The 16,199-nt window shown below is 34.4% G+C and overlaps 1 protein-coding gene across 6 annotated transcripts in view; it reads left to right on the top strand.

Moving 5' to 3' along the window:
* The window catches only part of Lrrc49 (leucine rich repeat containing 49), a 161,982-nt gene that overhangs the window by 10,750 nt on the left and 135,033 nt on the right, over window positions 1–16,199 (top strand). For all 6 annotated transcript variants that reach the window (XM_005316744.5, XM_005316743.5, XM_078049357.1 and 3 more), the window contains 3 exons: window positions 2,729–2,932; window positions 9,213–9,279; window positions 12,779–12,922. In XM_005316744.5, the coding sequence (XP_005316801.1) occupies window positions 2,729–2,932; window positions 9,213–9,279; window positions 12,779–12,922 (415 nt within the window). The remainder of the gene's footprint in view (window positions 1–2,728; window positions 2,933–9,212; window positions 9,280–12,778; window positions 12,923–16,199) is intronic.

Genomic DNA, 16,199 nt, shown 5'->3' with positions numbered 1-16,199 from the left:
ATGGACCACCTGTTTGTTGTCAGGGAAAAAAAGCTCTCTGGAGGGTCAAAGAGGGTCTGTTTTTTTTTTTTTTTTTTTTTTTTAAAGAGAGAGTGAGAGAGGAGAGAGAGAGAGAGAGAGAGAGAGAGAGAGAGAGAGAGAGAGATTTTTTTTTAACATTTTATTTCTTAGTTATCAGTGGACACAACATCTTTGTATGTGGTGCTGGGGATCGAACCCGGGCCGCACACATGCCAGGCGAGCGCGCTACCGCTTGAGCCACATCCCCAGCCGGGTCTGTTGTTTTTTAATCAGGTCTCTTTTTTGGAAGATTAATGGATTTTGAGATACTAATACTACCTAATGTTTGTAACTTTCAGAATATCATTTTAATGTTTTAAGGTATTTTGTGGTAATTTTCCTCTTAGTCTTTAAAAACCTTCCCAAGAATAGTATCTCAGCTTCATGTTACTTCATATTAATAGGTGCCAGTAAGACTGCCTGACATAACAAGTTAAGTGCTTCTGTTGTAGCTGGAGTGACTTGGCAATTGTGAAGATGGATCCTTGGCAGCATATCTTCTGGGGTGGAGAAGAAAACTTTGATCAGGTGGAGACTTGCTTATCAAGAAAGTTAGGATCTGGGAAAGTCATTGCTTCAGAGACTGGTTGTGAAATGTTGGCATCATAAAGATGTCATAAATTTAGGCATAGTTTGGCCAAGTCCACAATGGGCAGTCAAGAAAGTTGGGCCAGCAGCAAGGAACTAACTCAGGATTGATTATTTGAGAACCAGTGGGTAACAGCAGTGATCTCTGTCAGGCCTTTGACACTTATCCAAACCATAGCAATGACATTGATGAAAATGGGTTTTTCAATAGGAAAAAAAAAAAGACTTATGGTCCTCATGTGGACTTATTAGACCCAATCTCCTTCTCTCACTCTGCTGCAGTCACACCACCTCCTTGTTCCTTGAAAACACCTTATATCCTGGCTTCTTCTTAGCCAGGAGACTAAGGGGTCAATAATAGAATCTAGCCCTAAGAAAGAGCGAGGCCCTGGCTGTTCTGGCTGTTAGGGCAGGTCTGGAATACCAGGAAGACAGCCTGTCAACACCAAGAAGAAAACAAGAGGAAAAGCATAATTCAGTACTTGTGCATTACCAGCATGTGTAATATACCAGTGCATGATGTGTGCAGTAATGGGTAGGAGATGTAGCAACCCATGGGTTTTATGGGCATAAAAAGCTCCCTTGAAGGGCACTGGGACATTGCTTATTGTGTCTGTTTTCTTGCTTCTTTTGGTGGAGTGTGACAGGGTTACAGGGGTTGAGCTTTGGAGTTGGGACTCTGACATTGTGTTTGGAACCAAGCAATTTTATTTCAAGCTTCGGCAGTTTATAGAGGATAAGAGGTTTTTACTTTTCCTATCTCAGCAATATCTGATTTCAAGAATTGGATGAAATAGAAGTTGTGGGGTATCAGTAAGTGTAACTGAGAAATGGAGAAAAATAGAAAAAGGAAAAAGGAAATAATTTAAGTTTTTGCTAAGTTGGTGCACAAAGATAAATTTTAAATTAGAATACTTGTGATTTATTAATTTATAATTTATATGCCAGAAGGACCAACTGTGGAAGTATAATTTAATGTATTATATAAAATTTAACTATTATCTGCACGTTCAAGGGATTCAACTATCACTTAGTATTTTCACTTTTCTTCTATTTTGAACTAATTTCCTTAAGCTTATTTTTTAAAAATATTTTCTTTGTCATTCATTAACATTCACTGATTTTTTCTGTGTATCAATTTTTTTTCGTATGAGAATGATTCTGTTCACTTCCATTTTTCACTTGTGCTTGTAGCAGTCTGATACATTTTTATTTAAAGCTTATGTTAACTTGATTTTTATTAAGTGGAAATATTTCTAATGAGCCTCCCCACTAGAACTGTCTACATACAAAGCTGTATTTTCCTTGAAATCTTCTTTTTACTTCTAAGAGTAGAATCATCAGTACCTCCTATCTGCCCATATTATTTTATTGGTAAAATTCTTGAAGGGCCTTGTATTTATTTACTTCACATGTGATATAACTTTGTGCATACAAGAGGCTTACTGTTTTAAATACAACTAAAGACAAATATTATTGAAAGTTTTCCTACCCTTATAGCACTCTAAATGTTTGGCAAAATTTAGAGTTAATTAAATTTAACATTTAAGTTTTTGAGGAAATGTTCACTAAGGACTACCTTACTAGTAAGAAATTTCAGCTTAATTTTTTTTCATTGAAGTGAACAGTAGTTGGCTGAATTTCTTGCTTTTGTAAAAATTTCCTTATAAGCTTATAAGCCTATGAATCTAAGAAACTCTTTCATGTGGTTTTTGTTCTGATGACTTAGTAGATTGATGCCAAAGGCATTTATTTCTATGGTAATTTGCCATGGTTCTTTCTACCATCTAAACATCTATTACAGAAGACATTTGAAAGTTTTCTGATGTTAAGTCAATTTCATGTGAAATAACTGACATTGGAGGTTTTTTAATATGATGAGAGCTTAGACTTAATTTTAATAATTACCTTGTCAATGTTTATTGGTGTTTCTTAAATATAAAACATATAGTACGTGGGAGCTGGTAGTTGTCCAGCTTACCTTTTTTCCTCATAATATGGGAGTGCAAAGATATTAATACTTGACAGGAGACTGGCTACTAAATCAAAATCTTACTGACTTAATTTTTTTTCCCCCTAGGCAAAAGCTAACGGTTTGCCCTATCATTGATGGAGAAGAACACCTTCGTTTGTTGAACTTTCAGCACAATTTTATAACTCGGATCCAAAATATTTCAAATTTACAGAGGTTAATATTCTTGGATTTATATGATAACCAGATTGAAGAAATTAGTGGGCTTTCTACTTTAAGATCCCTCCGTGTCCTTCTCTTGGGGAAAAACAGGTATTCTTAATAGAGATGTTTTTATTTGTAATATAATGTTATGTATAGGACTAATGTTGAGTCCTGTGGTATTTAGATGACAGTTCAGAATTGAATAAGATCTTAGAAATTATTAGACTAAACTTTTGAAAGAGTTTTTGAATGGATTGTGTTTTGGTGGTAGAGTGTTTGTCTACCATGCGTGAGGCCTGGCTGGGTTCAGTCAGTCCCTAGCATCACTAGGAAAAAAAAAAAAAGATTAAATTTTAATTTATTTTATGAGATTCATTCTGAAAATGTGTCATATAACAAACATTCATTGAATATTTTATTTTCATTGCTTTCCAGTGTCTTATCTTATAAAAAAGACTTAGGCCTTGAATTTGTGCTTTCTTAGGACATGTTTTAAGCATGTTTGTTCACTTTAGCCTTCTGTTCACTTTGCCATACTTCTTAGTATTTGACTAAAGTTGGATACTCACTACTTTGTGATTGTCAAATCAGTGATTGTTTTTTCTCAGATGGTTATTTCAGAATGAGTTATTTAATATTACATTTTGTATACTTCCTATTCCTTTTATACAGCTCTATTATATAATATAGCTATACAATTCCTAACACATTTCCTTGAGATTTGTTCATGACTTTTCTCTTTATTCTTCTTTACTAAATAGCTTTCTCCCTTTTATTGTTTTTTAAAAATTATATATAACATTGGGATTCATTTTTATATAATTGTAAGGGCGTGGAATATTTGCTCTAGTTCAGACCCTATTATTCCTCCTTTCCTTCCCCTCTTCCCTGACTCTAATCCCTACCTTCTACTCTACTGATCTTTCTGCTGTTTACTTTTAGTTTTTGTTTTTGTTTTCAGTTAGTATCTTGTGGATATACATAATGGTGAGATTGACTGTGGTGTTTTCATATATGTACACAGGAAAGTTAGGTTAGATTTATTCCACTGTTCTTCCCTTATCCCATCCCCTTTTCCTCCCCCTCAATCCCTTTCATCTAATTCACTGATCTTTCTTCTATTTTGATGGAATCCCCCCTTCTCTTTTCCCCTTTATTTTAATTAATCATTTTTATGTGGTGCTGAGGATTGAACCCAGCTCCTCACACATGCTAGGCGAGCACTCTACTGCTGAGCCACAACCCCAGCCCCTTCTCTTTATTTTTGATTAGCTTAAACATATCAGAGAAAATATTCAACCACTGCCTTTCTGAGTCTGGCTTATTTCACTTAACATGATAAATACCTACAAAGAAGGGCTGTTTAATAAAGTCCAAAAATGAGTAATATCTTTTCTTCACCCATTGCAAGGTTTACAACTGATACCCTGATAACAAAGATGATTATCAAGAGAAAAGCATAGCACATTTACTTAATATAAGTTTTGGGTGACATAATAGTCCTCAGAAATTAAGATCCAAAGAAACAGGGAAAAGTATTTATTTTTATGCTTAGGTTTAATGGCAAGTGGACACTCATGTAGAAGTGTGATAGGGTATGATACAATGGTGATAAACTGGGGAGAGATTAGTGAGACCTTTTTGTTCAGATTCTTCTTGGTGTCTGTGTTTTTATTCCTTTCTTTTGGTTATAGGGCAGACCCATCTGTATTGAGAGTCTTTTATTATATCCTTTCAGGGGAGATAGGTCAGATTTTTTTTATGGCCTTATGGTAGAAAAGTGAGAGAATGTCAGAGAGTGATCTTCCTGCTTCTATAGTTTTCTGTTTCCTTTGTTTTAAAATATTCAGTATACCAAAGTGCCATGTTTGTGTTCTTAGCCTGGCACTCTTTATTTTCATTGCCCAATGATAATATAAAATACTTTTTCCAAGATCATGTTTCATAGTTTTAAGATCTCCTTTGTCCTCTGTAATTTATCACCCACAATTAGTTCAAGTGTTAAATTTTAAACATTATGTAATTTGAGAGAATCTGGAGGAATTATAGAATCATAGAATATTAGAGCTTGAAATGACCCTCAGAGATTAGCTCTCTCATTTTGCAGATGTAGAAATGGAGAGGTCAAGTGAATATGGCAAATTCAGATGTGTACAAAATGTATGCAGTAGGAGTGTGCCACCATAGCACTTCACTGGGAAATGTGAGAAAGTTAGCTTATCATCCATTTATATGGCTTTCCCTGTCAGGCGCTGCTGTTATCTCTCACCAACATTTCTTTACTACTTTCTGAGTTCTTTATCTAGCTTATATTGATTCTTTAGTACCACTGTCTTTATGTCCTTGATTTAGTCTTTGGGTCATTTTCTTTTTAATATTTTATTAGTTGTTGGTGGCCCTTTATTTCTTTTTTTATGTGATGCTGAGAATCGAACCCAGTGCCTCACATATGCTTGGCAAGCACTCTACCACTGAGTCAAAACCCCAGCCCTGGGGTCAAGTTATTTTCTAAAGATATTTTTAATCTTCTTTTCTGGTTTTAAGCAGTATCTAAGTATCTCTTCTAACAATTTGAAATCGTCTCTGCATCTTTTGTTTTTTTCCTACTTCTACTTTTATGCTTCTCTGTCTTCTAAGATATAACTTGTTTGTTTTGATAACTTGTGCCTAGAAGACAAAATCTGTCTGCCCTTATTTAGAGTCCCTTTGATCTTCTAACTGTAAGGGACTTAATGATCTTTTACTGTAGCCTTATCTCAGTGAAGTAAAAGCAACTCAATACCAACTCTTATTCCTTCTAATTTTCCATCTTCTTTTGTTGTTATTGTTTGTTTATTTGTTTGCTTTTGGTCATCTTTTACTTTATTTTTCATGTAAGGTAGCTAAATAGTACTTCTAAATAGTAGTAAACAGTTCTAGAACTGTTTGTGTTCTTGACTCAGAAAAAAAGTGAGTCAAGATAACTTTTCACATACTCCTAAATTGCTTATTTCTGATCCCTAAGACATATGTCAGGTGCCCTCTAGCCAGCTGACTGTCACAGTAAGGGACATGTGAACAGTTAGGATGCAGATCTGAAGAGGATATTAGGAAACCTGGCAGAAAATTGTGGAGAAAAGGGAAGCACATCAGCCACTCTGTCTCTTCCTGTTTGTCTCAGGTGACTTGTTGCCCCTCCTGGTCAAGTCCATGAAGCTGTCTCCCTCCCACCTTGTAAGCCACTGTACCATATTTTAGTCCAAAGCAGTAAAACTACATACAAAAATCTCAAGCAATTACATGCCTCTAGGCTCACACAGCCCCAACAAAACTCTCTAAAACTAGAAAGACCCCTGCTCAGATTTTGTGTGTGAAATTGATGTTATTACCAAAGAACTCCCAACCCTACTTTGCTGTTAAAGTTCTTGCCTTCTAATTTTTCTGCCTTGACTACTCTCTGCTTATCTTCTCCAAATTTTCTGGTGTCTTCATGATCAAGGACTCATTAATAGAACTCTGTCTTCTTCTGATCATCTGGGACTATAGATATAAAACTCTGTCAGACTCTTTTGACTCCTTAAAATTTCTCATGTGAGGACTTGTCTCTGACACCTAAACAGCTGAGCCTTCATATAGTCCTGTAGTAGGGCCTTTATCCTGGCATCAGTAACATAATTTGGCCTGCGAAGCTGTGATATATTCCTGGAGGTCTGTAGCTACCAAGGTGAGGGGTGAACCTAGTCTATTTCTAGGTTCAATTTCTGTCCTAGAGAATTAAAAAAAAAAAAACCTTTTTAGGTTACATTGCTGTTAATGTGAAAATATTTAGCAATTTGGCAACTGACTAGGATTCTGAAAATTCTTCACAATAATACCTAATCTGACCAGTAGCCTCTTAGGTCAAATGATACCTTCATTTGCTTCTGAAGTCTTTAAAATTGGATCAATTTTTAGGATATTTCAGGTACTGGGGTTGAGGAGAGAATCCACGACAAAGGCAACTAATGAGAAGATTGCATGACATCTCCTGGGTCTTTAGTTTTATTTATTGAGTAACAGACTACATTGATTCTCTAGATGTGAGAACTTTGAGCTAAAATAATCTCCATTATCCCTGGTGCATAGTTTTCAAAATGATAAAATATAATTCTCAGAAAAACAGATAGTAATCACAGACCAATATTTTAATTAGTTCTATAACGCAAAACCAGCAAGATGACAAAACTAGGGGCTGGGGATGTGGCTCAAGCGGTAGTGCACTGGCCCAGCATGCATCCTCAGAACCACATACAAACAAAGATGTTGTGTCTGCCGAAAACTAAAAAATAAATATTAAAAAAATTTTCTCTCTCTCTCTCTCTCTCTCTCTCTCTCTCTCTCTCTCTCTAAAAAAAAAAAAGGTTGCTTCTCTCAGCCTCAGTTTTCGCATTAGGAAAATGAAAGCTAATGTCTATTTCAGAGAATTGTGAAGATTTGCAAGATTTGAGTGTCTCTCTTTAAAAAAAAAGATGACAAAACTAGCTCAAAAAAGGGTAGAAGGAACTGATTATCAATGTTTTAGCAAGCCCTCCAGGTAAATATGATATACAAAGAACCTTGAGAACCATTGTTTTAGGGAATGTCAGCTTGGGAGCATTACATAACCCAATAAAAATCTTTGTTAATAGTTGAGGTCGGATTGCCTTAAGAAAGCTCGACTCTGTTGTAAGCCATTTTAGTAGGATATTGAAATTTTTCTCCAAATGTTCTAGGTATTTTAAGAGTAAAGCAGGAAGAGGAAAACTTTTGTAGAATTTTTTATCTGGTTCCCACCAGATTCTGGAAACATTTAGTAAGGTAGAAATGTTTTTTGAGGAAGTAAATAATGACAACAGCAATGAGTAGTGATAGACACATGATAAGAAGGATAGATTGGGTGAGATTTTGTCCTTTCTTTGCCAATTCTCCATCTCTGTACTGAACAATGGTGGGTAGGATAAGGTAGAGTCTCTAGGAACAAGAAAAAGTTGCTAGTATTCCTTGCTCTTATTGTAAGAAGAGTCCAGTTGGGGATAGATAGACAGGTAAAGTAGACATAAGACAGGAATGAGAGGGATAATGGGTAAGCTTATAAGAGGCACTAGAGGAGGCATTTTAAAGGTAAAAATGTGTTTTTCTTTTTTAAAAATAGGACCTTGCTATATTGCCAAGACTGGCTCTGAAATAAAAAGTTCTAATTAAATTTAAGTGTTTTTACAAAGCAGGTCTAATAGAGAGCATTTAGATGGTGCATAATTGTGTGATAAAAAATTCTATAATGGAAAACCTTAGAACATTAAACTTACCCATTTAATTATTGTGGTCATTCATTTACTAAACTAAAATTTATGGGCACTTACTTGGTACTTTACTGTGTGAGTGCTGAGGCTAGAGTAGAGAACATGTGAAAATTTCTTTCTTCTTCTTCTTCTTTTTTTTTTTTTTTTTGAGTACTGGGGATTGAACTCAGGGACACTAATCACTGAGCACATCCCCAGCTCTATTTTTTATTTTATTTAGAGACAGGGTCTGAGTTGCTTAGGCCCTTGCCATTGCTGAGGCTGGCTTTGAAGTCGACATTCTCCTGTCTTAGCCTCCCAAGCTGCTGGTACTACAGACGTGTAGCATTGCATCCAGCTTTCTTTCCTCTTGAAGTTCGCATTTTGATATGGTCACAGAGATGATAAAATAGAATACATGTAAATAAAATAATTTTAGGCAATGCTTAATGCTATAAAGTCCATTAAAACTGGGGAAGGAGAGCATAATGGGGATAAGAAGGTTAGCTATTTTAGATAGAATCATTTCTGAGATGTTTGAGCTAAGACCTGAATAATGTGATGAAATGAACCATGTGAAATTCTGGGAGAAGAACATTAAAACAGAAAAAACAGTAAGGGTAAATAATCTAAGGCAGAAATAAACCTGTCAAGTTAGAGGCACTGGAGAAAATGGCCCTGTGACTGGAACAGAGTGAGACAGTGAGCCTGTGGTAGAAGAAGCTGGCAGAAGAGTCAGCAGCCAGATGGTTCAATACCTTATAGGCAGAAGTGAGGAGTTCAGATTGTATTCTTAGGTGAAGGGAACTACCTTGAGTCAGAGCTTTGACCTAAGGTTCTTAGAAGCAGAGTTGCTTTTCTCTAAATGTACATTTTTATATCTTTCCTCCTAATGCACTGCATCTTTAAAATATAATTAAAGCAAAGAGAAATATGTTGTTTAATACATACATTTATAACTATTATATGTATTTAGAGAGAAGAGAGTAAATTAAAATATTAAAATGTAAATGTAAATATAAAATATTTGCAACTTAGCATGCTTTGCTTTACTGATAGATGTGACATACACATATTTCTCTTCAACTTATTGTACTTATTTTGATTTTCAGAATCAAGAAAATCTCAAATTTAGAGAATCTAAAAAGCCTAGATGTTTTGGACCTTCATGGAAATCAGGTATTGTTCAGCCCTTTTCTTCTTTTGAAAAATGCCCGAGAAATTTGGTATTGTAAAAGTTTTAAGAATCATACACTGAATTTTTCAAGAGTTACTTTACTGGGTCATTGAAATTAATAGGATATTAAGCTTATTTTTGCAAGATACGATAATTCATTAGCAGTTAATTGATTAAAAAAATTTGGAATCCTTATGGTTACAACTTAATTTTCTATTTATTTTTTTTAGTAACTTAATTTTAATATTCACATTATGCAACCCTATACTCAAGAACTAGAATATTACTGACTTTATGCTACTTAAGTGTTTTTCTTTCATTTTATACCCTTATTTCTTCATCAGAGGTAACCACTACTTTGGATTTCACACTACCATTCCTTTGTGGGTTTTTAATTGATTTCTTCTTGGTAAGGAATTGAAGGAATTGGTGTTTTATCTTATAGCACACTGTTTAAAAAACTATAACATAAATGAAACATTTTATAGGAGCAATTTTTTCTTAGGTTTATTTTAAATTATATATGTGAGAAATATAAGACATATTTCTGTTTTTCAAATTATGGTGTATCTTTCAGAATTCATAGGAACTATCCAGGATCTTAAAAATGCACCTGGTAAATAAATGCTACCATTCAGTCTAAACATTACTAACCATTATGTTGATGAAAAATGCTCTATTTCTTGTTAGCTCACCTGTATTATATATCTTATATTTCAGCATGTTTGTGATTTTCTGTGTATTAAGAATAAATTTTGTACTATATGAATTATTAAAGTTCAAATGAAAAATCTGAGTCTTGTTTCAAAATAGCTGAATCCCAAAAGCAAAAGTTTGGAATATTTCAATGCAAAGATGAATAGTCTTAGTGACCTTACGTTTCTAAAAAGTTACAAGATAAACTATTCAAGTTGACACAATTAATGTCTGGTTCTAAAAATTTAGCCTTACATAGTAAAAAATGAACAGAAATTAAGTGAATTTTTTTCTTTTGAATTTACTTCCATTGGAAATAAAAAATCATTTAGCACACATTATGAAATAAAACAAATTTGATATGTGGATATAAAGGTGTTCTGAGGAATGATGATGGAATTCAGGAAATGGATTGGAGAATGGAAAAGTTGGAGAGGGGGATCTGTCTTCGGACAGAGAACAGTTAAGAGGATAATCATAGTAATCTTGGTGAGAAGTGATGGTGGCATAAAAGTAGTCTCAGTGGGGATTTAATAAGGACATAATTGAATAAGTATTTTAAAAGCAGAAAAATTAAGAGATAGCATTTGGTATATGACTTGAGGAATCTGAATAGGTTGACTCTCAATTCTGATCTGTATTCTGTGTTTGTGTTAACTTTCTAAAGAAGGAAAGATTTATTTTGGCTCATGGTTTCAGAGGTTCTAGTCCATAGTCAGCTGGCTCCATTGCTTCATGGACTGTGATAAGAAGGGCATTGTGGCAGGGAACGGGTGGTAAAGCCAAGCTGTTCACCTCATGGTGGCCATCAAGAGAAGAGAAGGAGAGGAAAAGAAGAGGGTGGGGACAATATATCCTTCAAGGACACTTCCACAGTGACCTACTTTCTCCAATTAGGCCCACCTCCTAAAGTTTCCTACCACCTCTCAATACACCAGCCACTGGGGACAAAGCCTTGAACACGTGAGCCTTTGGGGGACATTCCAGTTCTAAACTATAACGGTGTTGGTCTTTCTGATTTTGTTCTCTTAGGGATGCTTTAAGAAAGCACAGATGCTTCAATAAGACTCCATTTTTTCAGGGATATCTTTCTCAGGGATGAGGTGAAGACCCAAAACACCCTTCAGGGAACATCTCAGTGACCTAAAGATCTCCCTTTAGGCCCCACTTCTTAAAAGTCCACTGTACCTCTTAATACTACCTCCCTGGGGACCAAGCCTTTACATATGGACTCCTAAACCATAGCCACAGATCAAACAATTTGTACCTTCACTTTATATATTTATATCTTTCTTGAATTCATAGAATTTTATTTTACATATTTAAACATTGCTTCTTTTCTATTTATGTTTATTATAGTCACACTGCTTGTTTTCCATATTCCCATATTATATTTTTTCTTCCTGTTTCTGTTTTTTCTTTATATTTTGGGAGAATTTCTCAAACTTGTGTTAAGATTACTGATATCTTTTTCTACAATGTCTATTTTGCAATTTTACTAATTCCATACATTTCAAATTGTATCACCTATTTAGTTTTGACATATTTTACTCTACATCTTATTATATAGTTGTGCCATCTGCAAATATTTATAACCTTGTTTATTCTTTTCCATTCATTTTACATCAATTAGAAAAAAATCAAAACAAATTTTAAACATAATCTCAGGTTACTTTATCTATTAGTGAATTTTCAATAAACACGTCATGTTTCTCTTGAAATTAGAGGAACTTAGATGGTGTTTCTTGAATGTAAAAACATCCAAATAACAACATGGAAACTGGATTATAAATCTAAAAAAAGTTCTCATAGCTAACATGTTTTTGAAGTGTTAGATAAAAAAATTCAGATAATACTATGATGGCAGTACAAATGGACAGAATAATCTCTAGTGACTGAATTCTTTTTAAGGTTCATAATAAAAATATGATGACTCATTGTTACTTAAATACATTATATCAAGAGATTGATGAAGATTCCTTTTTTTGTATCATGCAAAAACATATACTGTTGTGCTACACTTGCTATCTGTAAATAATGGGGTTTAAAATCTTGGTGATCTCTTATTACTTCATGGTGATGAACTCAGACTCCTCTGCTGCAGTTCAGTGCTGATGTACATATGCATATTCCATGATTCAAGTCCTCTTGTTCTAAATATTTAATGTCTAGCATATTGCACCCCGACTAAGCACTATCTCTCTCCTCTTTTAAACACTTCTAATAAAACAGTGTCCATTCTCACCTTCCACTGGGGATCATGGTTCCTTGAATTTTTCCAGTCAGACTCTTGACTGTTGTCAGAATCTTGTAGTATAATAGAGTTAACATTAGTATAGTATAATATAATAATAGTATAATAGAGTTAACAAGGGGAATTTGGTATCATTCTTTTCCTTGCCTTTTCTCTAAGAGGGAAGACTTCTTTGTAAAAACAATGTGAGCTTATGCCTTGAGCTCATAGTAAGTTTCTATTTGGCAGCTAGTACATAGCCTTTACAGGACCTGGCAGTGTTGGGCACTTAGAACTCCTCCCAATTGTAGACCGATTGATTTTTTTGATGAAATTTACTTGAAATATTTACTGTGGTCAAATTATAAAATGTGATCCTTTAGTTGAATGATTTCTTTTATCTATTAGTGAATATCATCTACATCATAGGAAATTGAAAATAGAGTTAAAATGTCTTCATATGAACTTGTCACTAAATGTCACTAAATACAATGAATTTGAATGTTTTATTTTTTTATAATATATATATTTATGAGATATGCTAATCATTTCTCCCTTATTTTTTTTAACAGATTACCAGAATTGAAAATGTCAACCATTTGTGTGATTTGAGAGTTTTGAATCTTGCCAGGAACCTTTTGGGTCAAGTTGATAATCTTAATGGACTGGATTCACTAACTGAACTTAACCTGCGACACAATCAAATCACTTCTGTGGTGAGTGTTAAAATGGAATAAATATGTGCCCTTTAAGGAAATTATACAAACGTTACAGCATTGCTTTACACAAAGTTAGAATCTAAAGTTATTTATTTTTCTGAATTTAAATTGTGGGTATAATTATTAAGTTTTAAAATATGTTGATTTGGAAAATAGTAAGTTTTCCTATTTTAAAGGACATATATACATATATATATGAGAATGTGTGTGTGTGTGTGTATAACTAGAAACAGAAGTATTATCACTAAATGATTCAGCTATCGCTAAATGAATACTGAATCCTTTCTTGTTTGGTCATGGGTAAGAATGAGAAAGAAGGAAGGTTATTGGTGAATGAGAGGATTGATGAATTAAGAAATTTTTGCAACAAGGAAGAAAAGGCATAGAGAGGAGAAGTGGGGTTGTGGAGATTCACATTAACATGCCTTGTGGTTTTTTTAAGAGGCTGCTTGATAGAGTGGAAAGAGCATTGCAGAGGGTATAAAAGGCCTAGTTCTGGTCTCAGCTTCACTTCTAATTATGTGATGTTGGGTAGATAACATATTCTCTGGGCCTCAGTTTAGTTTTTTCTAAAACGAGGACATTGGGCTAGATTGTCTTTAGGGTCTTACTGGCTTATTGATTCTGAAAAAACACTTAACACGTTTTCTTTATTTAAACACTGTAAAAAAAAAAAACCCAAAAAACTACTCTCTGGTAGTGTTGAAGCACCTTGTAAAGGCACAATCTAACATAGCTCTTTCAAGATGTTGAGTTCCTTAGTCAAGACTTGAGTGTGCTGTAAGTAGTATACTGGAAAAGGTTGAGACAGAAGATGCCTTATCTCTAGTTTAATTTTGAAGTTTTCTCAGAAAATTCAGGTCATGTAATGCTCATATCTTCTAGAAGGTTAGAATCATTTCAGACCCTTCTTTAAGACATGGATTTATTCTAGAACTTATAAATGCTATTTATCCCTCCCTAGATAGGGTATGAATATTGGAACTGGACTACTTATCTTAAAAGACATGTATATAGGTTAATCTTTTGCATTGCTAGATCTCCAGAAACTGCTCAGTCAGGACTTAATCTGTCCTCAGAACACTGGGTCTGGTAAGAATCCAAAACAGAAATCTATTAGCCCTAGCACTTTCCTGTCTATATTTTGGCTTTCTTTTAGAAAGTACATAATACACATCCTGGAAATTGCTTACTAGATTTCCCGTTGAGTATTATCTTTAATCATTACTGTTATAGCTTAGGCAGCAATAATGTCTTATGGAAAGGAAATTGTACTAATTTCTAAAAATTAAAAAAAAAAAAAAAACGGAACTGGGGTTGTGGCTCAGTGGTAGAGCGCTTGTCTAGCATGTGTGAGGCCCTGGGTTTGATCCTCAGCACCACATATGAATAAACAAAGTAAAAAAATCATTGGCAACTAAAAAATATTTTAAAAAGAGACAGTAGTAAGTATTGTATATATTATGTAGCTGTCAGAATGATGGGTATGATACATGTTCATTATATGAAATTGTGAATATAAATATAAAGATAATCTGAGGATACAATATTTTTTCCTTTCCTTGGGGCAGTTATCACACTTAATGTTTTTTTCTTTCATGATTTTGATTTTTTTTCAATGACTGCTAATGCTTAAATGAAGGACCACGTTAAGTAGTGGCTGAATATTCTGTGCAGCTGAACAATTCTTTTTTTACCATGAGAATACTCTCTAAAATAATCAGTCGATTGTATGACTTTTGAATCCCACACATTGGCCTTTCACACATTGGTGAGTGAAAGAGGAAAGGCAGGTTCACTGTGTAATTGCCCAAATAAGAAAGATTTGGCTTTGGGGGATAGGTGGACTCTAGTTTTTCTTGTGCCAGGAAAAACTGCCATTTCTTCTTCTTTTCCCTCTGATTGTGTTGTAAAGTCATTAACTATCTCCATAGGTAAAATACCCACACTCTCCCAACCTATCTTTACTAATAATTCATTTTGTTTAGAGACAATTCTGAGGCTTCAGCTAAGGAGTTCTTCAGGGAGCTTCTCTGTATGTGCTTTATATAGATGATATGAGTGGGAGCTGGGTAGATTTGTTGATGTTCTAGGAATAGCTGTTGAGTAGACAGACCTTCAATTACACACCTACTTGATTTTTCATAGTTAACTACAATCTCTGCCTGCTCTTTGTCTGTCCTCACTCTCATCATAGATTAAGATGGCCTTCTGTCAAGAAAGAATGTCTGCATCAAGTGCAATATCTCCCTGCAGTTTTAAACCACAGTTCTCTCCAATCAGAGTCTCTAAGATCCCATCAGCTTTCCAGCTAACTGAAATTTCATCAAAAATGTTGGCCTGTGAAGGCATCTTTCATTTTCATGATTTTTGTGAATTTACTGATTTTAGTATGTTTTATATTTCTTTACCCATTGCCTACTTCACCATCATGAGGAGAAACTTCTGATTTTTTTTTTTAATACTGGGAATTGAACCCAAGGACACTAAACCATTGAGCCACATCCCCAGCACCTCTTGCCCCAGCCTTTTTAAAAAAATTTTAGTTTGAGACTGGGTTTCCCTAAATTGCTTAGGGCCTTTCTGAGTTGCTGAGGCTGCTTTAGAACTTGCAATCCTCCTGCCTCAGGCTCTCAAGCTACTAGGATTACAGACATGTACCACTGTACCTGGCCTGATGTTTTTGATATAGAATAGTTATTGTTTGTTTGTTCATTTGCCAATCTTTCTCTTGAAAATTTTATACATGTTAAACTAAATATCTTTTAAGCTTGTATGGTTCCTTCCACATATGAGAGAAAAATTTGACCCTTGATTTTCTGAGCCTGACTTATTTCACTTAGCATGATGTTCTTCATTTTCATCCATTGACCAGTAAATGTCATAATTTTATTCTTCTTATGGCTAAGTAAAATGCCCTGGTGTATGTTTATATGCTATAATTTCTTAATTCATTCATCTATATTGTCAAGCATCTGGTTGATTCCATAATTTGGCTGATGTGAATTGTGCTTCCTTGAACGTTGAGATAGCTATATCACTATAGTTGGCTAATTTTAGTTTGTTTGGATAAATATCAATGTGTGGAATAGGTGAGCCATATGGTGGTTCCACTCCTAGTTTTTTGAGGAGAGTCTATTGCTTTCAAGAGTGGTTTTGCTAATCTGCAGTCCCATCAGTAATATACAAGTATACCTTTCCCCCTGTATCATTGCCAGAATTTATTATTGTTTGTATTCTTGATAATTGCCATTCCAACTAGAGTGAGATGAAA

Source organism: Ictidomys tridecemlineatus, chromosome 5, assembly GCF_052094955.1.
Source record: "Ictidomys tridecemlineatus isolate mIctTri1 chromosome 5, mIctTri1.hap1, whole genome shotgun sequence".
NCBI classification, from domain to species: domain Eukaryota; kingdom Metazoa; phylum Chordata; class Mammalia; order Rodentia; family Sciuridae; genus Ictidomys; species Ictidomys tridecemlineatus.
Note: the sequence above shows the minus strand (reverse complement) of the source record. Positions and strands in the feature narration are given on the sequence as shown.